The sequence below is a fragment of the Cygnus olor genome, chromosome 3, assembly GCF_009769625.2.
Source record: "Cygnus olor isolate bCygOlo1 chromosome 3, bCygOlo1.pri.v2, whole genome shotgun sequence".
NCBI classification, from domain to species: Eukaryota; Metazoa; Chordata; class Aves; order Anseriformes; family Anatidae; genus Cygnus; species Cygnus olor.
Window position 1 is genome coordinate 32,817,726 of NC_049171.1, and position 17,338 is coordinate 32,835,063.

At 38.4% G+C, this 17,338-nt stretch overlaps 1 protein-coding gene across 1 annotated transcript in view; it reads left to right on the plus strand.

The window, feature by feature from the left end:
• Positions 1–17,338, plus strand: part of CD109 (CD109 molecule) — an 82,578-nt gene that overhangs the window by 24,068 nt on the left and 41,172 nt on the right. Inside the window, exons 6-14 of the mRNA XM_040550897.1 lie at positions 5,751–5,790; positions 6,443–6,527; positions 8,751–8,847; positions 9,663–9,798; positions 10,670–10,779; positions 12,515–12,754; positions 13,080–13,181; positions 13,276–13,338; positions 15,359–15,535. Of these exons, the coding sequence (XP_040406831.1) occupies positions 5,751–5,790; positions 6,443–6,527; positions 8,751–8,847; positions 9,663–9,798; positions 10,670–10,779; positions 12,515–12,754; positions 13,080–13,181; positions 13,276–13,338; positions 15,359–15,535 (1,050 nt within the window). The remainder of the gene's footprint in view (positions 1–5,750; positions 5,791–6,442; positions 6,528–8,750; positions 8,848–9,662; positions 9,799–10,669; positions 10,780–12,514; positions 12,755–13,079; positions 13,182–13,275; positions 13,339–15,358; positions 15,536–17,338) is intronic.

The window sequence follows — 17,338 nt, forward strand, 5'->3', positions numbered from 1 at the left end:
TGAAGAAGTTTTTAAAGTTTGCTAGAAACAAATGAAATTCCAGAGGTGGCAGAGTCCAGTAACATGGGGAAACAATGATTATGTGGCAGAGATGGAAGCGTTTAATGTGTGTTGTTACAGTTCTGTGTGGTTTACTGAATATTGCTGTGGGAAGCTTTGAGAAGACGAGCAGGAGATGAATATATCCCTAACAGTAAAGAGTAATTGAGGTATTATGGGAAACAATAAACCTGTCATCTGTCAAGGTGATTTGGGATTCCACTGACAAAGAATTAAATTCTTTCAGGCTATTATGGATCAGGCTTTTAAGCACCGGAACAAAAAAAAAAAAAAAAAAAAAAGAAAGAGTGAGGGCATCTCTGCTGCTTGATGTTTTAGCATCAAGAGTGATTCCCTCTTTGGAAGATGCATTATGATCGAGCAGACTGCTGGAGTAGCTGAATTCTAGAGTAACCAAACTGTGGTAAAAGGAGGCCAGGATAAATGGCTTCTGTCATTAAACTCTATGAAATGAAAATTAAAATAGAGGAGAGAAAGAACAGTGTATCTTTATATGTAAATAAAAATGTAGTAGGCTTTGGAGGTCCAGAAAAAACTGTCCATTCTTATGATGCTTAACCAGTGGAGAAGAAAAACACACAGGTAGAAGCTTATGTTGTTTCCTTTCAGACTTTTTCCTCCAGCATTTGCGCCTGCTTTAATCTTCAAAGTCTGTGTTAAAAGAATATAATGACAAAGCAATATACATTATTTCCATGTGAGACAATGTCTTACGTTGCATGATCCTGTGATGCACAGAGTATATTAAATAGCCATTGTAATATTCACATTATTTTACTAAGTCTTTCTGATGAGTTGTTTCACATTTATTTTTCTGACAGCATGTTATGCTGTTGGATTGATGAAAACTGCAAGAAACCTTGCAGAATAAAGGAAGAGAAGAATTTAGGTGATGGGAAATTCCTTTTGGTTTTAGTTAGAAATGAGCTTATGATCTGAAGTTCAAGGTCACATGGGGTGGGATTCAGTTTGAGGTTTACAGTGTGTAGATGTCTATAGGTAGGTTATTCTGGGTGTTGAAGTTCCTTTTGTAGTCAGTGGAAATGGAGTCAGTGTTCAGTGAAAGGAGTGAGTGACTTGGATCGCTCCAAGTGGCTATTTCCGGATAGTCCTTGCTGGGCTGCAGCTGCCATCAAGGGAGGTACAGGTTTTTCTGTGTCATACATGAAGTTGCACATTCACCAAACCCTTCTTGATAACAGAGGTCACTAAGAACTTGGCTCTACTGCTAAGGAGTACTTAGTATATGTCTGTGCTGCAGGCTGGTGGGGACTGACATTTTTGTAGCTATACTTTACCTGTCCTTAACTGGTACTGCTAGCCCTGGATTGACAGTATCCATGAGATCCTTCACAGCCTTTGGATCTTCTCATGGCTTTAGGAACATCTTCAGCTGGCAAGCACAGGGTGATCTCTGCATGACTTAGCTTTCCTGATGCCAGGGCCTGAGCTTTCTAGTTAAAAGTGTCAGCTGTCCAACCTTTTTATCTCTGCTTTTCTTCTCATCTTTAAAGTGACGTTAAATCTGTAAGTAACACTTCCCTTCCAGTGGTTACAGGTCAGTTCCCAAGTGTGCAGAATTTGGGTTCCTGGAAGTATCCTGCCTCTGAATCCTGTTTTAAATCAGGTTCTGGCTGCTTGCTGCTATTAAACATCTTAGTAACAGTTCAGGTGTTCATACAGCTGTTCCAAGAAAACTCAAGACAGAGTAATTGCAGTCTGGTTGCCAAGTCTCCACCTTGTATTTTCGTTGGATATCTTATATTTCCTGTTATGGAGCCTGTTTTTGAAAGTCTTTTAGTTGCTGAGTTTTTGTAGCAGGCCTTTCCATCTAAAAGTCTTTTTTATTAGGCCTTTTTGTAATCGATTACAGTTGTTATCTGGAAATTTATGCTACAAAAGAATAGTAATTGGTCAGGAGAAATGAAGACTTTCTAAAATATTTTTGAAGTTTTCTTGTTAAAGCTTCAGATGTAAATCAACTTTCAAATTCATCTGGGGTTGATTATCATAAAATCATGTCCTTTATGGTTTGAATTATTTAACTGCTGAGGTTTTATGAATTTTATAATGTATCCACTGTGAATTCTGTGGTGTTCTACTTCTAGATCACTCATTTATTTCTCATTAGAGCTGATGAGTTTGAGGTTAGATCATTACTTATGACATTACATGCCACTATCTTGCAGAATCAGACTACACATACAGTCTTTGTGATTTGCTGTTTATTCAGTATCTTGTAAATGAGCACTAATAGTCAATCAGGATCTTTCGTTGTGAATATTGGTGACACTAGTGGGACTGCTTTGTTTCTGGAGACCGTGCTGAGGCATTTGAACAGAATTTTGTGAATTCATACAAAATTTGGGGACATAAAATGTGAAAATCAAGTGGTCACGAAAAGCTTAGGCTAAATTAGTTCCTTCTAGGTAATGGCCTGTTCCACTTAGTGGACTACGCAGTGGAAGCTGAGGTGTTCCTGGCCTGGGCAGCCTGGAGCCTGGCCTGACACCGTAGCTGGGGGCCGCGTGTCAATGCCACAGCCAGTCATGGTGGACCTAGGTTACGTTCACTTCAGGAACTTCTGGGTGCCAAAGAAGTTAAAATCTGGGGGTGCCAAAGAAGTTAAAACCTGCCTGTGATCTCACTTGCTGGATTAGACCCAAATCACTTCAGACAAGACAATTACTTCAGAGCAAAATCTGGACCTTAGTTGTTTAGTGATTCTGAGATGTCAGGGTCTGCAGCATCTAAGACTCAAATGGAGAAAGGCTTCATTATCTGTATAGTCTCAGAATACTTGCATGGGTCTCTTTTTGGCACTGCTTTTTTAATCTGTAGATATACTTTGGGCAATGTGCACAGAATATTACGGGTCTCTTGTGGTTTAAGAAATGCTGATTTACAGCAAAATGGGAGACCCCCCCCAAAAAACACCCAACTGACCAGAGTAAAGCAGCACATGCGGAATAAGCATTGTGATTGTTTTCCTAGCTGAATCAAAAAAAAATATCTCTTGCTTGGATTGTGTATATAACTAAGCACTTGAAAGCCACCACTCCTGGAAACTAGTTTAACAAAGTACACTTCAAAATATTTGAACGATATTTACCAGAGAGATAGCCCTGCCCTGAAGAACTAAAATGTTTCAAAGTGGTTGAAGTGATGTTACTTGGCCTATTTCAAACCAGTTTGGCTGAAAAGTGTGTGTTAGTGAGACATCTGGCTTGGTGGTCAGCTCTAGATGACCTATGAGGGTCTTTTCCTTTCCCTGCAGTATGATTCCATGTCTTGCTTTCTTAATACCTCTTAGTAGAGGTACTAAGGTACTATAGCAGATTTGGTACTTGTAGGAGTGACATTGTTCTTGGAAATAAGCAATGAAGACTTTGTACGACTTCATAAAACTTCATACTAAGTCTTCGTCTTCAATGAAGACATAATCAGACTTCTGAGCTCCACATCAACGTAATCTCATCAAGTAGTTGAACAGCAGCCAATGATATTAACCTTGGAAAATAGACAGTTTGTCAGTAGGAGATGGCTGTCTTGATCTTTCCCTATGTCTCAGAAGGGTCTTCAGCAAAGAGGCAAACAAGCTTTCGAAAGGAGCCTCTCCCTTCCTGTCCTTCGGGAACTGGAGATTCCTTCAGTTTCTCAGCCTGTTCTTCCAGCCCAGCTGAGCTCAGATTTTCCTCTTGGAGGTTTTTATTTTTATTTTTTAGAGGGAAAAAAAAAAGAAAGGGGATTGAACCCTTTCCTTCTTCTGCTGCTCCTGTGTTGCTTAAGGCTTGGGATTATTTTTGGCTGTTTTTCTTCTGTGGCCTGCAGTCCTGCCAGCAGGGAGGAAGCCTTTGTGTTGAAACGCCCTGTCCAAGCACAGGAGCTGCTCCAAACGCCCTGTCCGAGCATGGGAGCTCCTCCAAATGCCCCATCCCAACACAGGAGCTCTTCTGGTCATGGGGACAGTTGCTGCCTGCCCTTCCGTGCAGGCACCCAAGGGAGCTGCTGGGGAGACCATTCAAGTCGGCTCCTTCCGAACCAGGCAAAAAAATGTTGTCAGCTAACTCGTGAGATTTGTGGACCCTGCAAAACAGTGTTCTTGGATTATTATTTTTTTAATTACAGTTATTTTAAAGCCAAACTTTTTAAAATATACATGTATACCAAATCCTTGTATCATTTCACATTTTCAGATGAAGGTTGGCATGAACGTTTCATAAGTAACATATCAGTGTTTTTTTTTTTTCCCTCAAATAAAACTCTTGAGAAGTATTTCTGTTCTTATATAATATTATTTCTGTTGACAACATCATGTGTTTATTGGAACTGAGAATATCAAAAGGTTAGCAAGATATGGGCACAAGATGTATTATGCTAGCAACTCTTTTAGTCTTTGTTTATGTCATTGATACATTGTTTATCACAAAAGAATGTGTTAACGTTTCCCATATGGTGAAGTGAGGCACAGTCTGGTTTATTAGTGATTAAAAAAAGCCTTGTGAGAGTATTGGGCATTGCTCCAGTGTAATCCTGGTGTCAAGCGGAGCAGCTGAGATTCAGAGCTCCAGTTCCAGGCACTTCATGCCATTCCCTTACTGATGGCAGCTTCTGACATGATGCTGTAAAAAAATCATGGAATAAGGGTTATACGTCTGCAGACAAAGGACTTGCGTGCTTGGTCAGAATTACTCACACCCTAGCAGGGAAGAACAATTGAGTAAGAAAGCAGAAAGCAAAATTAATGTGGCTCAGTACCATGACTTTTTGGGTCAACTGTTGTTGTACCAAAGAACAAAAAAGCTGCTGATATTTTATTTTATTTTATTTTATTTTATTTCATTTCATTTTATTTTATTTTATTTTTTTAATGTTAAGAGAGTAGGGGGACGAAAAAAAACTAAAATTCATTTTCCAAGAATGTGCAATATATGGCCTAAGGTACCAAATCTGAAAAATATGCTGGAGTAGGCTTTCAGGTATTCTGAGGAAAATCAGGAAATAAATAAATAAATAGGAAAATAGAAGAGAACACAAGAAACTTGATATTCTGTACGATTGCTTATTTCTTCCATTGATTTTTAACCAACAAATAAAAGACAGGAAGTTAAAACCCAAGGTAATCTCTGCTGAAGTAAGTATACACCGTAGACTATAAATGTTACTAATTCTTGAGTAAATGAAGACCCTTAAGATTATACATGATTTTGAAATGGTGTGGTCCTCTGGATAGACTGCAAGGGCTTTCCTTTTGCACAGACATACCTGAGTTAATTTTGAATGAGCTTGTAGAGATACTGCTGGTGGGTTTGTTGTGGTTCATCTTGATTACTGTAAATACTTATGCTAGGTTGTTCTAAGCTATCTGGCTCAGATATTTGTTTTTTATACAGAAACCAGCCATATGTAGATGTCTACAGACTGGAAGCTCTCTGGGGTCTTCATTATATATACACTTAGAATCTGCTGTATGTGAGCTTCCTGCATCCTTCTGTGGTGCAAATACCTACAACTGGTTCTTACAGGAACTCTGTAACAGGAGGTGATGATGGTTGAGCTATAATTTGAAGTTATATCATTTCAGCAATTGTAATTTAACTTGAATGTGGGTGGGTTTGGGACTGAAAGATACATTACATTTGCTAATCTAACCACAATTGTATATATGTTCTTACATTTTTTTTCAATAGGGTCAAGTTCATTATCAGAAATTTAAAGTGATGGAATATGGTAAGTGTTACATGAGGGCGTTAAGTAGTGACCAGAATGGGTAATGTAGTCCCCATTAATTTAGAGTTTGGAGTCTAGCTTCCCTTGGCTAACACAAATCTTCTGAATACTCCTAGAAATTTTACTTTTCAAATCTGCTTCTCTGAGACTGACTGTCCTGAGAAAAAACATCATCTTATCAGTTGCCCTGTTTATCTCTGCTAGCTATTATGACCTACTGCTGTGGTGTCTGGATGTTATGCAATCTTGAAAATACTTATCTTAAGCCTCTGAGATGCAGTTGTCCTTGTTTTACCAGGATCTTGCAGGCAATGTGTTAATCCCAAAACATCTGTATAATATCCGGTCACAAAGCTTGCTGATTATTCTGTTAAGGCTGAATAGGATGAACGTGTACAGTTTCCCCTACAAGCTTGCTGTGATGGAGGAGAAATGAACATTTTATACTTCAGCCACACAAGTTTGTGCACAGGCTGCTCTTGTGATGCTTGGTGTTCTCCTTTTGACAGAAAGTCTTAGAATGAGGCATGCATCAATTTGGGTTAAAAGTGTATCTTACCTTATATTCCACATGTTCTACCCTTTTTACTTTAAGAAAAAAATAAATATTATTTTTATGTGAATTTAACACTTCCTGTAATTTTCTTTTTAGTTTTACCAAAATTTGATGTTATGATAACAACACCATTATACTACTCTTTGAGAGAAGAAGATGTAAGTGGTATTGTCACTGCAAAGTAAGTAAAACATTGTTACCATTGTCACCCACACTGTTGAGATAATTATTGTATATCTGTAAATTTGAAAGCAAAAACTTATATTTAGAATGCCAACAAATCACCTTCTAATCTAAAGTAGCTGTCTATCTTACATTTTTAGTCACTGTATTTTTGTGTAGCAGTGTTGGATAGATCTTCAGACTCTTAGTTGCACCTTTTTGGTTGGGTGTAGTTATTTCTAGACTACAGCCAAAATATTTTCATCTGCCTTATTCGTAAAGTTTCATGAGTCTTCTGCTTATAATGTATGTTCTGAGACTTTATGTTCTGAGACTTTTGTTGTTAATATGGCTCTTTTATGGTGCTCTCCAAGTTACCACATCAAGGTCTGTACGTAGAGTAACTATGTTTTATTAGACCAATTGGAAAATTATTCAAGCTTCTATTTGAATCTTTCTTGTTCCCGTTTGTCAACATTGTTGATTTGAAGTACAGGCTTCTACCGGCTAACAAAAGACCTATACCTATAAATAGCTGAAGAATTAAAAACTCTTGAGCAGTTCAGAAGAGACTTCACTGTAGACTACTAGACTTCATTGTAAACTGCTGTAAAAATTGTATTTTATTTTTTAATCTCAAAGGGAAATTAGTTTTATTTTGGGAAGATGAGAGCCAAGTAAAGCTATTTGATAAACCCATTCAAGAGGACCTGAAAGAAAAGGTCTTTCTGGAGCTATTTAATTCCATAAAAATGCATGCTTTCTAAACAGGTACTTTTAAGTGAAATACAGATATGATTGATTAACAAGCTATTTAGCTGGAACAGTTAAACATTTGGGAAAAAGCTTCCTTTCTGAGAGGCAATGTAACCTTATACTATAAACCATATAGGTTTCTCATAAGGTGATAAGGTGCAATTAAAAAAAAAGAAAAAGTGGATCCCCCCATTCTGTGCTACTTTTGGAGTGTAGCATATGCCAATGTGAATTCTGTTTCCTAAGTTGCTTTGGTTTGCCAGAGGATACTTATCTCCTTTTTTAAGCTCTCATAAGATATTTGAAAGTGTACCTGTCTGCTGCAATAAGTCCAGACTTGGACATAAGTGAATTGTCTGAGACTGAATCCCAGCAGTGCCAAAGTTTTACTGATATGTCATAATTAATTATAAGGAATGAGTTCATTCCTACTGACTGTTTTTATAGGCATACTGTCTCTGTATACGAGGACTTTTCATGTCCTTTAAGCTTGTAGATGTCATAAAATCTTTTTCCCTTCTATCTCTGGACTGCTATTAGATTAACTACAGGATGCTACCAAATGACAGTATCATTTCAGGCTTAATGGCAGCTTCTTACTGTAATTAGGTCAGCTGGAAAAGACTGCAGCTCAGGTACAAGACAGTGTGGTCAGCATTTTGCATTTTTCCTGTAACTATACTGCTTGATTATTCTTTTCCTTTGCTTTTCAGCTTTGACATTGCTTAAGTGGCTGCCAATCAAATCCATACTGATTTAAAGTACTTAGTTATCATATCTGAATGTAATAGTTCTGTTGGATTAGAATGATTTTTTTTCACCCCTTTGTCTGTTCTGTAAGGTCTGAATGTAATGATTTCTCTTACATACAGCTTGGAAACTTAGTAGTTTATTACTACTCACTGATTACAGTTTGGTAATTGCATTCTAAGAAGCGAGTATGTTACAATTTACAAGTTAGCTACAGCTGCTGATTGTGTTTGCTGACCAGTAATGCCATGATTTTTTTGCACTGTGATTATTAAATAATTTGAATATAAATATCTTGAAAGCTCTCACTTTGTACAAGCAGCATTTGGGAAATGTAACACTTGCACTTCCCACATCCCATTTTCGCTCTACTGCGTGTTAATTATGATGCTACATTGGCATTCTGTTCAGTAACTTGCTTCCAGCTTAGCATGACATAGTTAATTTACCTACATTCTAAAGCCCCTGATAATAGTAATAAACTCCTAGAGTTCATGTGCAGGAAAGGGCAGTACTTCTGACTTTTATACATGTTCTCTAGGTTTTGTGCTTCTGACTTTAGTGTCAATAAACTGGTCTCAGTGCTGAAAACTTCATGGTTCAAAGTACGAATACATTCTGGTCGTATTCAAAACTGAGGCAAAAATGTTTTAGTTGAAGCTTTTGCCTTGAAAGCTCTTCGAGAGCCCAAGCTCTTGAGATGGTGCACTGTTTGATGTTGGTTGGTGCATTTCAGGTATACATACGGAAAGCCAGTGAAGGGAACTGTAACAGTCACCTGCCTGCCTGTCTCTTACTGGAAAAACAAGAGGAACATAACAAAAACATTGGAGGTGAGTCTTTTCTTAGTAGTGTTGCAGACTCTAAGGCTGTGTCTGCTTTTGTAGGTTAAGTATGCTTGGGACCATTCTCAAGTGCTGAGTTCTGCTGGCATAGTCTCTGGAGTGACTTGCATGAATAGCATTATACTCTCTTTATTTTCTAGTACAAAGTGGCTACATTCAGACTGGCTGTAGGGAATGATAGTTGGCCGCTGTAGTCCCTTGAACTGTGCCTGGAAGTTATTTTGGAGAGCACTCACAGGCCCAAGTAGAAAAACATTCCTGAAGCCCTTGTAGCAGCGTAGGTGACGGAAGACCAGTGCCCAGGAATGTTTTCTGGTGCCACGTGTGCCGTTGCACACTCCACCATGCATTATAGGGCCAGAAGAGACCACTGCAATTGTCCAGGTGGGACTCTAGTATGGCAGAGACTAAAGCATTTTGCTTACTAATTACCTAGTAATTGTATTGGAGTTGCTATGCTAGAGATGAGCTGGAGCATGATGTGTAAGAAGACGTACAGTTTTGATATGAAGACTTACAAGTGCTGAGAGATTCACGGCATCCTTCTGCAAAATTTAATTTTAAGCTGTGGAGTACGTTAAAAACAGCTTCAGCTAAATAGTGTCTGTCGTTTCCGGCTCACTTCAGGCCTTCAGCAGCACTTAGCCTACAGAAACTGAGCTCTGGGAATTTGGGTAGAGTATATCCTCCCTCAGCCACCGTCCTGTTCATTGTCTTTTTCTGTAAAGCATAGACACTAGTGCTTTGGCAATGTAGAAGTGTATAATTTTATTTATATGTACACATTTTTTTCCACATTGTAGATAAATGGATCTGTGAATGTTACTTGTAACAAACTTTTGTTGAAAGACTTGAATGATGATCAGTCGTGGCACCGTGGTGATGACGATTACACAGAGCCAATAGAAATTATCGCTGTGGTCACTGAGACACTCACAGGTATGTTGTTGCATGAGGTCTTCCAAGAGAAATCCAAAGAGCAGATCATGCTGCAAGAGCTTAGTGGTATGCAGAGGGGCTTAGAAGTACTAGCGAAGTATCATGTGCTGAAGGAAATATGAACCTGTCACATCCAAATATATTACCTGAACTGTTTCTTGCCTAGATATTAAATAGTTTAACCAGCCGTTGATTCAGCTGAATACAGTTCTGTGCTATATGATTTATTAAGGAACCAAAGGATTCATTCAAATGGGGGCTTAAAGCCAATGACTGATCACTTTTGATGAGAAGAGCAGGCACTATGGATTACTAGCATTAGGTTGTCTTACAAACTTGAGTTTAGACATAAACTTATGTTACTTGTTTGCTTGTAAACCACATCAGTAGAAAGAGTTCTCTGGCCATGTGTTGCCCACTGTCTTTCTAACCCTCTTCTAGAAAGCCTGATTTGCAAACTGAGCTATCTTGTGAGCTCCTGTTATGTTGCATCTTGCATATTAGAAGAAAAAAATTGTAAAAAACTTCCACCTGTTCCAGAAAGTCAGTTTTGTTACAGACTTCCTGTAGAAAGCTCAGTAAGGTGATATTGGCTGATTTGAGATTCTTAAGATCCTTCCTTTTGTCATTCTGAAATAGTATTGATGAATTATGGCATGGTGTGGTCTGGCTTATTTATTATCATGGGTGATAGTACCAGTATGTATATCACCTTTGCATTGGTTCTTAGCTGGAAGGGTAGAGAGCAATAAGAGAGGAAACAGTGAAAAAAATGATAGAATTATCTAAATATCATTGACAATAAATGATATTGCTGCTAAAGGAACATGTATGTTATAAACTTGTCTAAATGCATACAATTATTCAACAGGAATCTCCCAAAATTCAAGTACCGTCATATTTCCAAAACAAAGTGACTATTTTATTGAATTTGTGGACTATTCTAGAGTTATTAAACCTTCTCTGAATTTCATCGCTACTGTAAGTTCTTTTGATTCGTTATGATTTGTACATAAACAAGTGTGACTCTTTCTTCTTCATTTTTGCTTAGATACCAAAATTTGCCTCAGACTTTTAAATGTAATTTGCAATTTTGTTCTCAAATTACCTCCTTTTCATGATACATATCAGGAAATACTAAGCTGAGAGGTATTTGCTCTAGCAAAGGATAAAAGAACAGGGAATGATGTAGTGTTTAGCAGGATATATTTAAATGTAGCTTGTTGGAATTCATAAGAGAAATCTTTTCAGTTTCTAGCTGGTGTTTTCCATTAGTTGGCTGTGTTTTAGTAGTTATTCAGTCCCAACTCTCCTAATATTTGTATATAAAATGTATATATATATTTATAAATGTGAATTATATATACATATATATATTAAAAACCTAACCAGTTGTTACAAAATTAAGTAACACTTGTAAAACCACATTGCTCTGAAATGAAAGTGCCTCTTCTTTGCATTCTGTTCTGGTTTTTTCACACCATCTACAGTCCTTTCAGAAGTATTTCATATTCTTCATGCTCTCCTGTTCTGCGTTCAGCATTTCTCCATTTAACAGAGGTTGCATATTGCATCACTGCATTTTGCTTGAAGAGGGGAATAGCCTTCATAGTTCTTGAAGACAACCAGAGCCTTTGCTATGTAGAAATCAACCCTAAATACCAATAAAATGGGCTGAATATGCACTTTTGGAAGAGATTGACTCAAGCTGTAACTTTCTGCTGGCTTGGGCCTTTGGTTTTAGTGCTTTTCATTTTCCTTGCCAGCAACCTAGTTTGACTTCAGCTCTGACCTGCTTCTTCCTCCTCTGAAGGTGAGCTGAGTGAGAGGGAGCTGAGGCATTTAGCAATGCTGCAGCTAGCAGAGAAGGAGATATCAACTATGCTCCCAAAGGAGCATGGAGGAACAGCTGCTGCTGTTACTAAGAGGTGAAGGTCTGTGTGCTGTACAGAGGATAGGAAAATACTTGCAGAGGAGGAGAGGTAATGGGGTGACAGACCTTTAAAATGAAAAAGAAAAGGGAAATATTAGTGTTTTTAAATGTAGAGGTTGTAGAGGTTATTAGAGGTTATTAGTGTTTTTAAATGTAGAGGTTGAATTTTTGGAGTATAAAATACAGAGAGAGAATGGTTTTACTATGGGTGAGAATCTGCTTGCTCATGGGAATAAGGGTTGATACAAGCTATAGTGCTGACTGATGGAAGTTGGAGTGAAGAATTTATGGTTTGTGTCAATTTTGGGCCTGTTCTCAGTCTTTTCTTTAATTCTTTTGGCGAATCCATAAAGGCATCCGACTCAGTATCATCTCTGTGTGTCTGATGTGTTCTCCTGCACATGATGTAATATTAGGTTATCCTTTGATAAAATTAAGTATTCAGGTAGTAGGTTAGATATAGATATTTTTCTCTATAGACAAGGACTTTAAGAAGAAGAGTTGTAATTCAGAGAGCTGAAAGGCAAAGCAGGTCACCTTTTCTGTTTCACCTGTGGGTTTGTTTTTTTTTAAAACTCAGTGGAATTATGAATAATTTTGGTTTTGGCTGACTTGCCTACCTGCAGTGCTCTCAAGGGAGTAAAATAAAGTTGCTGATGTGTGACAAATATGAGAATGCCCTTGGTGGTTTTTTTTTTGGATGATGATGTAAGTGCAAATTCATTCATGTTGTGGATTTTAGTCTTACCCTGTTTGATGGACATTTTTTCTTTTTGTTTTTAGCTAAAGGTGACACGTTCTGATAGCAACCAGCTGACAAGTGAAGAGAGACAAAATCTTGTCACAATCACTGCACAACAGTCAGACTCGTTTTCTCACCATTCTTCACTTTCTCACCTTGAGAACGAGGCAACAGAGGAGAGAAATAAGACAGTCCATGTCCTGAACTACACAGTCCCAGAAAATGGAATTGTTGATATTGAGTTTCCAATCTTATCTAATACAAAAACTCTGAGAGTTCAGGTATTGCTTTGTAATACGATGTTTTGAAATAGCAACACACTGAACTGAGCAGGCTGTGATTAGTGGTATGCTGTTCCTGCCATGTGCACCAGCCTATATGCCATCTGCTATCATATTCCTTACTTATTCTTGTTAGAGATGGACTCTGTCTAAATGTGATCTAAATAAGTGCACCAAGGTAGCAAGGGAAAAAAGAAACAGATACCCAAAGCAAGAAGTGGTCCTGTACTGCCATTACGGGTACCATGCTGTTATAAACAGCAACATATATGTGAACATAGAGATTTTGCTGTTATTAAGAGCTTTGTTTTACATTGTTTCACAGGCAGAGTTCCTCAACAGTAGAACTGACATAGGAGTTTATGATGTTTTCAGCTCCCCCACAGAAACTTATCTCCAGGTTAAAACAAAGAGCCAGGATATAAAGGTACAGTCTGAGACAAAACTTTCTAAGATAAAAACAATTCAAGTTACTCATCATGTTTCCATACTCATCTGTATCAATCACATTCTTTTCCTAGGCTGGGAGACCTTTTGAGCTGAATATTGCAAGCAACAAACCAATAAGAGAATTCCATTATCTGGTAAGTTACTGGTTTTACCTATGTGGACAATCCAAGATGACTTTTACCAACTTGAGAAACATTCAAGTGGAATGTGATTGAACACTAGAAAGACTCAGCCTTTTTTTTTTTTTTTAATTGCGCTTTGTGAAAGAGTTGGTCCAAACTTTTCTTTTGCACTGGGATGGCCCTTTTTAAAAAAGAGAGCCCCATTTTGCTACCTGGCAGAAACGCCTGTGGCTCTCTCTGAGGAGATGCTCTCTTGGTGAAGTGCATCTTTAGTTTGGGTGTTGGGTTACATCTACTTGTGCGTATGTGGGGCAAGGTGGAGCTGTGCAAGTTGTGCTGTCTCTTCCTGCACAGAGAACCTGCGGCGGGAGGAGTAGGGGTGTCTGGGAGAAGCCCAAGCTAGGGCTTGGCAGCACATCCTGTGGATGTAGGGAGAAGCAGGGGACTTGTTTGCAGGTGTGGGGCTGACAGGGCTCAGCCTGCAGGCACAGGGCCAAGAGAAGACCTGCCTGCTGAGAAATGAGTGGTCCAGTGGGAAGGGTGCAGTGTTAACAAGGGAACTTCACGGAGATGCATTTTAAAAATAAATGGCTTGGTTAAATGGCTCAGCTGCTGAACTATATCTTACAGTATCCAGATGGAAGGGTTAATTACACCATCAGCAGTCTCCCATCCCATCCTTAATACATGCGTGACTTGTGCACAGTCTATGCCATCATTATTACAATGACTGCAGTTCTTTATTTTTCAGAGGCCTTAGTAGCAAGGTGAATAAGGAAAACCTTAAGACAATATGAAATGCAGGCATTCTTTTTTATTTTCTAAAGTAGGAAAGCTCTCTAGAAGATTTTAAAGCATGAAGTTTGGAGGCATACCTTTTGTTTTAGAAATAATATTAATGTCTGATCTGTTACTTGGTTGTCTGAGGCAAGAGATTTGCAAACTTTCTTTAGCTTTTAAATGAAAATGAAGGTGGTTTTGAGGCATCCCCAAGATAGTTTTCCCAACCAAGTTAAATAGTTAAATGGTGTAAATTAAATAGTTCTTTGAAAACACTAGTCAAAAGGGTGGAAAATTACAACCCTCACCCACATATCAGTGTTTGTGTTTATATATCTGTCTGTAAAATCTATGAATTTAAAATTTCTACCACATTTCTGTATACACTTCTATTGTTTGGTTCAAATAATGCCTTTCTTAGTTACATTTTAGTTATTTGTTGTCTCACTATAAAGTTATTTGTTGTCTCACTAGGTAGAACTAGATATGGAGGTGAAAAAGAGCTATTTAAGCTGAAGAAATTTTGTCAGACCAAATAGGCATAAGCTGGCCTTATTAGTTTTTAGCCATTGGAGGGAAGAGGTTACAGTCAAAGTGGTTGGGGGGGAAAAATCAATTTGGTAAGCCAAGGGAAGCAATGAGGTCCATACAGTCAAAGGCAGGGAACTGCCCTTCATGGCTCTGTCTTCATTCCTGAGTGTTATGGTCTGGTAGGAGCAGGTTTCGAGTGAAAAGCTGAAGCTATGGGCCTGATGTCTGCACTGCAGATGTTCTGAGGTAGGCTGTAAGGTAAACTGAATGCCTGTTCTTGTCTGCAGTATGTTAGTGGGCCTAAATTCACACTCTCCAAATTAAAATCAAAATGTAGCAAGTAGGGGTTCTTGGGAGATTTGCATCAAAACTATATTCCTGATCCAAACTCAAATGCTGCTGTAGATGACCTGCATGATCCAGTTGTATTACTGTTGCATTTTTATGTTCTTGTAGCACATAATATGCTGTGCAGTCATTGTTATAGTTCACTATTGTCTGTAGTGATAGGGGAATTAAGGAATGGAAAAAGTTATTTCTAATATGTAAATATTACATTACCCCCTCATTCCATACCAAGTCTTGTAGAACTAGTCAATCAAGTGTTAGAAAAAATCACAGCTATATACCTCTTCTTTTAACAGCTGTTTGTAGAAGGAATTGCAGAGCTTGTGACATACTGAGATGCCAACAGATGAAGTGTTTAATTTTTCCCTTTCAGGTGTTATCTAAGGAACAAATTATGGCTTCTGGCACAATGGCTGCAAAAACATTCAGTTTAACAGCAGAAAATTCCTGGGCTCCTTTGGCATGCATACTTGTATTCTATGTTGATGAGCTTGGAGCAGTTGTGAATGATGCTCTTACTATCCCTGTTCAGCCTGTTTTGGACAACAAGGTAAGCTATCCTGAACCTGAGCCTGAGACCATGTTTCTGTCTTTGTTGCATGGTAACCAGTAGTTCAGATCGCAAGATTGTAAATGTGTATCCTCTTTGTGGATCTAATCTGAGGTTTGTGCAAGTGTTTGGAAAGACTTTTAATCATGCCAGTACAGTTAGGGCCCAGCTATAAATGTAGGGCTATTTCGTATCTGTGTAAATTTCTAGTAGCCCTACATATTCCCCGTAAACAGACAGACATCTCCTCTTGCTTTTAATAGTTTGGCCAATCACTGAGCCAAAGACTGCTCTGGACAATACAGTGGAAAGATACTAAGTCCTTGAAGTGTGGAATTGCAAACATTCACAAAGACCTTCCTCTAGCCAAGTGGTGGTCACATTGTACATGGTGCGACCACAGGGAGCCATGCACACAGCAGGGTCTCTGAGGAGACCTTGCAAAAAGATCTTCCTTCTGCAAGCTGAGAGTCCTCCTAGTTTTCCTTGTGGAAGCACAGAGGCAGCCTTTTTGGCAGTATCATTAGTGAATGTGGCCAATGTTTACTGGGACTGTGCACGCTTCAACTCAAAAAAGCTTGAAGATTGAGAAAACAACTATAGGCAGAAATGAATTGATTTTCCAGCTTACTTACCAGGATGAGATTTGGTCCTTTTGGCTAATAAAAGCCTCACTGTGACTTTTTACAGGTGAGACCAACCAAGGACTCGCAATGGGTTCAAATTCTTCCTACCCATGGAAATTTAACACTTATAATCATAGATCAGTGGCAACACTTTTCGTTTTATTCCTGTGTGCAAAATGGTTGCCTGTTACATACTCTTCGTGACTCATCCATGTTTAGGATCTGACTGTTGTTATCACACAGAATAAGGAGGTGGAGAGGCAAGGTAGCAAAGGATCAGCAGACACACACTTGTACATTAAGCTTATTATGCACCAGTGTCCAAAAATGTAAATAAACAGAAAACAGGTAAGATAATTTAGTTGAAACTTGGGAGTTTTAGGATAGAGACAGGAAGATATTTCTAGTGGGAAAGCATAACTGTTTGGTTCAGCCTTCTGGAAACAAATAGAAAGCTTCCCACTGATTGCAGCATTCACAAATGATTGCAGTATATTTTGCAGCAATGATGTAAAGCCTGACCTTGAAAATGCCAGTTCAATTAAATGTAGTTTATAGATGAAAAATACTGTCATAGTGTACATAGAGAGGATGAAAAATTGAGAAGATAAATTACAAGAATTTAGTATTTGCTATGAAGACTAGCTAGTGAAAAATGTCAGACAGGGAAAGAGCTGATCTCAAAGGGTTCAAAATTTCAAGTTCTTTCCATTCCTTCACTGGAGCACTAGCCACTGAAATTAATTTCATACTGTGGAAACTTACCTTCGTTGTAATCTTTGTAGCTATGCCTGGCATCTTGTTTCTGTAAATGAACTGGTAAAGTCAAACACACAGAGCTGCAGTGCCTCAGTGTGCTTTAAGCAGAAGCAAACCATTTTTCTGCATGAATCAGTCGGATGTCCATTTACAGTGCATCACATGCTGCTGATTGCATTTATGTTGCTAGCATTGGCATGTTTGCTGTTCCTCTGTAATTTTTGTACTGAATGTACATGGAAGATATCCTTGCACAGATTATCAGAGAAAAGATATGACTGGGCTGTAGATTCAGATATCCAAATATGTGAATTTATATGTCGGATCAGGATTCAGTTGCTGAAGTGTAGGCATTTAGTGTCCTCCTAAAGGCCACATGGTGTTCAAGATACTCAAATACCTACTGGTCCCAGGCCAA